The 9,798-nt window shown below is 43.8% G+C and overlaps 1 protein-coding gene across 3 annotated transcripts in view; it reads left to right on the top strand.

The window, feature by feature from the left end:
• Nucleotides 1-9,798, top strand: part of LOC108251671 (neuronal PAS domain-containing protein 3) — a 208,052-nt gene that overhangs the window by 66,958 nt on the left and 131,296 nt on the right. For all 3 annotated transcript variants that reach the window (XM_037977635.1, XM_037977636.1, XM_037977637.1), the window contains one exon: nucleotides 9,186-9,430. In XM_037977635.1, coding sequence (XP_037833563.1) covers nucleotides 9,186-9,430 — 245 coding nt within the window. The remainder of the gene's footprint in view (nucleotides 1-9,185; nucleotides 9,431-9,798) is intronic.

Raw genomic sequence — 9,798 nt, 5'->3', positions numbered from 1 at the left:
GGGGGGGTCTGAGGCTGTTCGGGGGGGTCTGAGGCTGTTCGGGGGGGTCTGAGGCTGTTCGGGGGGGTCTGAGGCTGTTCTGGGCGGTCATGATCTGGTTGAAGAACACCATCAGTGTTTTACAGCCTGTTTGGGTTAGAATCAGTCATTTACAGGAAGGTTAAAGTTGATATAAATTCATCCAGTCACCCAGTCATTCACCGGTTTGAGATATTTTGCTAACAGACATAAACACAGGTAATTAGATGAGCACCCACCTTTCATGATGGCAAATGATGAAATATTTAAAGACGGCTTCATTAAGTCTTTTTCTCCTGGACATTTCTCATGTTCTTACATCCCATAATTTGTTCTGTTGTTTTCTTTTTATTAATGGTTGCATCAAATATTCAGTCATCAAAACATCTTCCTATAATTTGATTCTCTGAATTCATTGTCTTTAGTTATTAAATTATGGTAATATTCATATTTGGTAATTAATACTCATAGTTTATATCCATAAAATTGTGATTCTTACTGCTTTAATAATCATTATCACATTAGTCAGAGGAGCTTTGGTTAATTGTTCTGTGTTGAGCTTTAATGAATGTGTTCATTAAAGTTTTCTCCTACAGAAGATAACCGCTGCAGCGAAATTAAACGACTGCGAGCAAAAATCTATATGTATTGTAAACATTCAGTGAATAATCATGTGGTTGAAAAGTTAACAGGATTTATGAATTTTAATGAATATTTGAACAAATGGGACTTTGTGTGAATGTTCATGGATTTGCAGCCAAGTGGTGATTTAATAAGAAACTAAAGTTATTAATCTTATTACCCAAATAAATAAAAACCTTCTGTCTCTTAAAATGCTCGGATAGTTTGGTTATTTGTTTTATGCTAATTTCTTCTAAAGAAAACAAACTGTTCAGGCTGAAGTTTGTTTCATTAATCAGGTTATGAAAAATGTATGAAGGTATATATTCTTAATAAAACCTTAATGTGACGCAGAAAATAAATATCTTATTATAATAACTTATTGATGAGTTTGTTGGGAATTAAAAACAAAAAGATGACGGGTTACAAATGTGAGGAGATGAGCTTAAAAATCTGTTTTAAATAAAGGAGAGGAATTAATATTAATACTATTAAATATCTAATATTTTATTTTTGGATTTGGGGACAATTGGTGCATTGAGTTCCAAAATTTAATAAGTGGGTAAAATTAAAAATAAAACAGGACTTTAAGAGTAAAAAACAAGTCTGATTCATAAAAACAACCTGTAAAATATAGAACAGAAGCAGGAATGAAAACATTAAATCTGATTTATTTTTATGGTAACAATAATGAAAATAAAGCTAAAAATAGTGACTGATTCTATTAATCATGATTTTCATATAAATCAGGATAACAAATAAAATCTCTGAATAAACTTCAGAGAAATAAAGATCCATCTGGAGAATCTGAGACACTTTGTTCCTGATTTTTGTAAAATCCTGATTTTTATTTATTTATTTTTTCTCGTCTGATTTGAAATCAGTTTCCCTTTTTTTAACGGCTCGTCTGAGCAGATAGTCCAACATCTCTGTAGGGTTCTGATCTTCTCAGGACCCTGAAGGTCCGAATTAAAGCTCATTCTTTAGGTTTTATTTCCAGGGGAACCCTGTGTACACATCATGTCTTCAGGAAGCGTAAAACAGTATTTCTGCCTGAAACTCTGCGTGTTTCTGCAGCGTTTGTAGCCCGCATGCTTTCTGTCACGCTTGGCTTGATTCTAAAGTGGCGTGCACGCTGATATCTGTTCAACAGATAGATGGTGTGAACTAATCCACTGGAAATTCAGCAACATCTCAATGAGAGGCTAAAACAGACGAACGGATGGCAAAGAAACAGAGTTCTGTGGTTCTGGATCGGTTTGTTAAAGAAGCTGAAGAAAAAGCAGCTGGAAGCTACAGACTTACAGAAGCTATCAAACATCTTGGTAAACATTAATAAACCCACAGACCAGCCAGAACAATACGACCACCTCATTCTGAGAGGGACTTCCTGACATCTGTCTTTGGGTGTCAGGTTCTGGGACAAAGACTGGGGTCTTTGTGGATTCAGATGCTGGTAGATTTGTCCCTCTGTCCAATCCTACCTCCACGTTGTCCCCAGAAGTTGATGTTTGTAATGGTCACTCCTTTTCTTGCTTGTCGTTGTCTCACGGTGGTCCTGCTGAGGACAAGCATGCACCCACAGGCCACTTTGTTGGTACCGGGTTGGACCCCCTCTGCCTTCAGAACTGCACAGATTCAACAAGACGTTGGAAACGTTCCTCAGAGATTTTTTGGTCCATATTGACATGATTGACATCCATGATGTGAATCTCCTGTTCCACCTCGTCCCAAAGGTTCTGATTGGACTGAGATCTGACTGTGGAGACCCCTGGAGTCCAGCGGGTCCAGACTCGGAGCAGGAAATGTTGCTGAGTGTCTGTAAACCTCAGAGGTGGTTGTTGGTGAGAATCCCAGCAGATCAGCAGTTTCTGAAATACTCAGAGCAACATCTGCTCCACGTTCTCCCCCAGTCTGATGCTCAGTTTGAACTTTACGTCGTCACCAGGTGCCTCAAAGCCCTGAGCTGCTGCCATTTGATTGGCTGATTAGCTGTTTGTGCTAACAGGGACTTGAACATGTGGACCTGATGGTGTATGTTTGAGGGAGGAGGCTGGTTCTATCAGAGAAGTGTTCAAGTTCTGACCAGATGAGCATCATCTGTGGTCATAATGTTATGGCTGATAATGGGGTAATCCTTCCCTTTCATAAAAATGTATGATTGTAATACCTTATTGTAGAAATGGGTCAGATTTAGACTAATTCTGAATGTTTTCCCTCCTAAAATGTGTTTATTAGCGTCGCCGCCCCCTCAGCTCACAGCAGGCTTTAATCCCATAATTTCCACCAAATGACTAAATTCTGCAGCAGCGACAGATTCCTGTCTTCATTTCTGTCCTCTTGTTTTGTCTCATGTCCGTCCTCGTGTCTTTCTGTCCTCCCTCTTTTGTCAATAACCATTCTCTCTCCTCCTCTGCTGTCGTTTTATCCCTCTCAGTGGGTAGATTGCTTTTGGCACTCGGTCCCCTGATCAGCGATCACATGCGCACGCATACAGCGAGTGGAGGTGTCATCGCCATGGCAATGTCAGCGGGCGGGGCTTAATGCAAAGTGACACTTGTTCTCTGCCTTCCTTTCCCATCGCCATGGAAGCAATTACCCTCCTCTTGAAGGGCCTTTTGTCTGAGTGTGTGTGTGTGCGCTCCTGGAGTTGACGGGGTGGAACCTTGGCTCGGGGTCACCTGATTGGCTGAATTGGACAATATTAAAGGAAGAAAGAGCAGGAAGAAGAGATGCAGTGAGGTTAAAATGATGAGCTGGAGAAAAAAGATCAAATTAAATTTTTACTTTTTTTACTTAGATTTCTCTCTTCGTTTGTAATCCCTCATCTCCTCCTCCTCCCTCAGACCTTCACTCAGATGTCACCTGATGGCTCGATGATGGTGAAGAAAGACCTGAGGACTTTGCTCCAGTCTGTTGTTGTGAAGGAGCTGAGCAGAAAGTTCTGGATTTACTGGTCTGTCTACGTTCCAACCCTCCCCTGTGGTCATGAGGTCTGGATCAGACCTGAAAGAACCTCATCCTGGATCCAAACAGCTGTAGAACGGCTGGGCTCAGCCTTCCAGGTAAGGCGAGGAGCTCCAGGAGTACAGCCACAGTTCCTCCTCAGACTGATTACATGTCCAGAACTCTGTGGATGGATTATATCTCCTCTCTGGCTTACGAACACCGTCAGACCCCAGGCAGAGCAATGTCTGCGGTGGTTCAACGTTCCTTTCATGTCGTTTGAGTTCTGAACGTGGTCATCATAAAGTTGCTGCAGGTGTCTCCACCTGCATCGCCTCGTTCCTCGTCTCTAACCCGTCTCAGAGCGCCGCAGCCGTGAAGCCGAAGAGCTTCAAAAACCGAGCAGCTGGACTTCTTTTCTTTGTTCTGTAGTTGGAGGTTTTCAAGTCAAGTGTGGAATTCCAGGCTTATTACACCCTCTCCCCTCCTTCCTGAGGGTCATTAAGGTCTTTGTCGGCATCACTGATGGTAAGAGTTGGAGGGAAATTGACTGAGAAGAAGCCTTCACCTCCACGAGCCGACCCCGGATCAGAGGAACCCCACGGCTGGATGTAGTTTCTGTAACAAACTGTCAAACTTCCTCACTCTGACTGCAGATTCTTGGCCTCACCCGGGGAGAAAATATCAACTTCAGACATGTTTTGAGTCAAACTGGGATCATGTGAGGTTCTGGAAGTCTGCTCCGCCTCAAACTGAGCAGGAATTTGTATCAGAACTGATGGAAAATGGGACAAAGCTGAGCGTTTCCTCCTCTCCTCAGTCACACCAGCTGTTTGTGTAAACTTTAATCATTTATCTCCGTTTATTTGTATTTTCTCTACATTGACGTGAGGTCTGTTGGCTTCATGTGAGCGCAGGCAGATTAATCTGAGCTGTTTCGGGCCTCAGACTCCACACCCCGCCACGCGGTGGAGGCGATGGTTATCAGCGGTCAGGACCTCAAACCTCTCCAGATTTCCCCGTCAGCCGCCGGGCAGCTTTTATCTCCACCATCGTCTCTGTCGGCGGCTCGTTTTTTACCTCATCAGAGAGACTTCTGCGTTTAGTTTCCTTCGTTTTAAAATGTGTCTGTCAGGGTTGGAATAATAAGAGTTAAACTGTTAACCAGGACAGGTTTGTTGTTCATGTTTAACAGCTTCTTATTGATTTATCACAGCTTCATGATGGCAGCAGCTTCGAGCAGGAAAAATATTTTAAACTGAAAAACATTCATGGAATAAACGAGGCACATTTATCTCTTTAATTTGATATTATGGTCTGTGAACTGGACGGAAAGATAAAAACTGAACAAACTGAAGAGGTTGTTTCATTTAGAAAAACTGTCACTCCTTGAAGGAATGCATATCGCCCGCCACTTTACATGCCAAAACTTTAGCTCCTAATCTGTGCCTGAAAAAGATAAATAATTAAATGTAAATGAGATGTGCCACGGCAGCAGGAAGAAATAATTTAGCTAAAGATCCATATTAGTGCAGACTGGGGCCTAAAACTGAAATCTGATAATCTGATATCTCTGGATCCTCTGCTGTTTAATCTGTCAGATTAAATGAGACATCAGCTACAGAAAGGACTAAAAACTGATATTTTCTGTGAGTTCTGCTGAAAGCTGAAAGACTTAAAGTTGAAACAGAATAAAAGCTAAAGCCAACAAATGTGTAGCTAAAAGCTAAAGTTAGCAAAACAGTAGCTAAAATTATCTTAAACTGACAAAACCAGCGCTGTGAACGCTGACTCAGCGTTAACAGAAGTAAAACCATCGATGCTGAGACCTGCTGAACACCTGTTCTACAGCCTGATATTTCCCAGCCAATCAGAGACCAGCTCAGGGAGCAGAGGTCACCTGACTGCTGGGCAGGTTGACCTCCTGTTGACCTGGAAGTGAAACGTCACCCCTCCCTGCGAGCCTCCTGCAGGAGTCCTGCACAGAAACACTTTGCTTCTTCTGGCTGACAAGCTCTTTAAAAAGTCATCGACCCACCTCACTGAACTTTATGACTCCTCACACACACATACACACACACACACGCCGCCTGCCACTGCCGGCTCTTTAAAACCCCATCAAGTCGCCCGGCTGAACTTTACGACATGCTTTCATTCCATGTTTATAAAACCCAAACAGATCGAGCATCGACGCCGATCAGAGGCTGAGCCTGTTAGCTGCTCAGCTACATGATGAATACGTCTGTTTGAGTCGAGGTCAGCTGCGCATACACACAGACACACACACACGTCTGTCGTATGTCCACACAATGCTTCCCAAGTTTGTGGAAGAACTGCCTGCCTGGCTCTCCCAGCATGCTTTGTGAGGATCTCCATTTGGTGAACGTAGTGAAACTCTGAGGCTTGTTCCTCTGAGAACTCCTGCACACCGTCCTGTTTACTGCTGATGTTCCAGCAGCTGAAGGCCGCAGGTTTTGCAGGTGGATTTACTCTGATTATCCATCCTTTGCTATGATTCAAACGGTGGACATCATGGTCATGATGGACGGACTCCGGGCTCTTTCAGGTGGTATCTGACTGAGCTGCTACTGCTGTAGATTAGTTAAAAGGTAAACTAAGAGGAGATGGAGTCGGACTGAATTCTGTTTGTCACCAGCGATCTGTGCGGTCACGTTCTTTTTGTGTTCACGGTTTTTAAAACGCTACTCTTGGCCGTTCACATTTTGTTGCAGACATCAACTCCACCTTGGATTATGATTGAATCTGCTGGAGTTTACTGTTTTCTTGGGGTGCTCTCCTGCACCCTCGCCACTCTGTACGCCGGCAGCAGGTTCCTGGACCATCGCCCCATCCGGCTCATCCCGAGGACCGTCTGAGTGGTGCACACATGATGCACATTAGAACCCTGCAGTGACTTACTGCTGCCAGCACCGGGTGGATGTGATGGAGTCGCAGGTCTTCATAAAGACAACGTGACCAGTCCTGCTTCAAGACTTGTCCAAACCCTCTAACACAGAGCCCACTTCCTGCCTAATACACTCCTGAGACCTCGTTAAGACTCCATGAAGAGCGTCCACGTTCAGGATGGTTGTTGATCATCCAGTCTGAAGGGCCGGTCCACACAGAGTATGTTTTGGTGCTCAGATATACTGCCTTCAGGAAGTGTGTGAACAAACAAAAAGCTCCTCACAGACGAGCGTCTGCAGAGTTGGCAGATGGAGACCTAAGCACTGAGATGACCTGTCCAGTATAACCTGTCTGAAAGGAAGAGTGACAGAAGGACCCTGACTTTAAAGACCAGGGGCCACAGGGACTGATTTCCTTGGAGGATCTGGTCTGATGGGTCACCTGATGAGCAGGGGGGCTGCAATTGGCGAGTAAGTGATTTTGACAGAGTGGGAAAGTGAAAGTGACAGAGACACCTCGGCTGCAGGAATAGTTCATATCCAGCGTACAGGAAGTGAGGGAACAGATGCTCCTTACTGAACTTCATTAGGAGATTAAAACTGTCTCCTTATTTTGATGTCCCCTGTCCACAGACTGCAGCTGCTGTCAGGTTTCTGTCCAGGAAATGAACCAAGATTCAACCAAAGACAAATCTTTAACATATTTTTACACTTTTCTTCATCTCTGGACCTGTTTCTGTAGTTCAGACTTTGTAAGAAAGGTTAATTTCTAAAGTATTTATTATCTATAGAATACTGTTTTCTTTAAAAGTTAGATTTTTGCATTCAGACAGTGAATCTTTAGCTGGTCTTATATCAGTTTTCATCCTACCAGGCAGGTCAGTGTTCTGTTGTAGTAACTTCAGGGTTTTTAAGTCACAGGGCTGGTTTACTTTACCTGGCTCTGTTGCCATGGTAACTGATGCTGAACTAAAGTTGAGGCAGATTCGTCCTTTTCCAGAGCAGGTGTTTGAACAGGAAGCTCTACGTCTGGAGTTTATTCTTCCTGATAAATAAATGACAAACTGTATGAAAATGATATTCTTGGCTGGATGACAGCCATTTTTCATCTTCAGCCCTAAACAACTCCTCCTCCTCTAATATGTTTGTCCGCTATCTCTCCATCTTGTTCCCCCTCTCCTCCCTCATTCATTCCCTCTCTGCTTGTTTTTTTTTTCTCCAGCAGAAATTAATCACCTGTGTGTGTGTGTGTGTGTGTGGCCAGTAGGAAGCCCACAGAGGGTTTTAGCAGCTGATTTATTGCCAAGTTAATTCATAACGGCATCCGATGATGATGAGAGGCTGCAGGAAAGAGTTTGTTCCTGTTGTTCAAGGGTGAGAGAGGAAGAATAAACTGAGCTGCTCTTTGATAAAAAGTAAGACTGGAAATTTACTCTGAATAAAAACAAATGAAGGGATGGACAAAAAAAACCAAACACAGCTTTTACTGGTAGTTGCTGTAGTTATTTCCTGCTCCCATGGAAAAAAAGGGACAACTGTGTTTCTGTTAGCAAAATATCTCATGAACCTCTGGATGAAACAAAGTAATCATTGGGTGAACATCTGCAACCAATTAACTTTAAGTCAGACCTGTTTCAAGATGGCTGCCACAGCTAATCCAACTCACTCTGTGGTGGGGTAGTAGCTGAGAGTCATCCCCAACACATTCATTAAAAGTGAAATTTATCTAACATTAAAAACATTTTCATTAAGTTGTTAAACTATTAAGATCGGTGAGCTTTGTGTTTTAGTTTGCATTGTTGGTTCTGTAGGTGTGTGTGTCTTTGGTTCTGTCTTTGGTTCTCTGTGTGTATGTTGAAGGTTGGTTCTGTAGGTGTGTGTCTTTGGTTCTCTTTGTTTGTGTCTTCGGTTCTCTGTGTGTATTTGTTACGGGAGGGTTGGTTGGTTCTGTAGGTGTGTGTGTCTTTGGTTCTTTTTGTGTGTGTCTTTGGTTCTGTGTGTGTATTTGTTAAGGGAGGGTTGGTTGGTTCTGCAGAAGTGTGTGGTTCTGTGTAGTTGGATCTGTGTGTGTGTTTCTTGAGTGTTGGTTGTTTCTGTGTGTTTGTGTGTTTTTGTTCTGTGTGTGTGTGAGTTGGTTGGTTGGTTCTGTGTTTGGTCCTGTGTGTTGAGGGTTGGTTCTGTAGTTGTGTGTGTCTCTGGTTCTATTTCTTCGCGTTTGGTTCTGTGTGTTGAGGGTTGGTTGGTTGGTTCTGTTGGTGTGTGGTTCTGTGTAGTTGGTTCTGTTTCTGTGTGTTTGTGTGTTTTTGTTCTGTGTGTGTGTGTTGGAGTTGGTTGGTTGGTTCTGTGTCTGGTTCTGTGCGTCTTGTCTGGTTGAGCTCCTCTGTCCTTACGAGGCGAGTTCAGCCATCTTGTTTTGGTTAATCTTTCAGAAAAAGTTTGTTGCTTAAATCCAAGAAGGAACTCAGTCAGGAGATCTCCTGTTTTTATTCCTTTGAATCTCTTGAGCCATAAAATCTCATTAATGTTTGAATTATTCTTCCAGTTTGTGTTTTGTTGCTTAAAGAAGCTCGCGGACAGAAAGCTGTTGTACCTTTTTGTTTTCCTGCTCCGCAGACTTCTGCCATGAATCAAATCGGACACGTCCTCGTCATAATCAGATTTCTTCCCTCGTCTTGTCCTTCGCTCTGAATCCAGGCTGCAGGCTCTCCGGAAGGAAAAGTCACGGGACGCAGCAAGGTCGCGGCGGGGAAAGGAGAACTTTGAATTTTACGAACTGGCCAAGATGCTGCCGCTGCCCGGCGCCATCACCAGCCAGCTCGACAAGGCCTCCATCATCCGGCTCACCATCAGCTACCTGAAAATGAGGGACTTCGCCAACCAGGGGGACCCGCCGTGGAACCTGCGCATCGAGGGGCCTCCGCCCAACACTTCGGTCAAAGGTAGGACGCACAAAATGACTTCTAAATCTCACAGGGACCTTTGCTGGTATGTGTAGTTGTTTTTGAGTTGATGCGTTTAAACACGCTGGGAAAAGTCATCTTTACACAACCAGTTCTATTTCATCCCTACTGACCGCCAGAGGGCGGTGCTGAAAGCACTGAATGTTCCCTTCGCGCATGCGCAGTTCGAGTAATAGTATCAACAGAGTCACCACTGTGACACATCGGATGATCAATCAGAGGCTATATAGCCTGACGTCATCCGAGGCTCTGTTCCTTTTTTCTTCTCGCATGCGGTTCGCTGCACATGGCATTGGCCTTTTCACCGTCGTTGGACGCCCGACTGCCTGTTGGCTGGAGTTGCGTTA

This window comes from Kryptolebias marmoratus, linkage group LG10 (assembly GCF_001649575.2).
Source record: "Kryptolebias marmoratus isolate JLee-2015 linkage group LG10, ASM164957v2, whole genome shotgun sequence".
Taxonomy (NCBI): Eukaryota; Metazoa; Chordata; class Actinopteri; order Cyprinodontiformes; family Rivulidae; genus Kryptolebias; species Kryptolebias marmoratus.
Note: the sequence above shows the minus strand (reverse complement) of the source record. Positions and strands in the feature narration are given on the sequence as shown.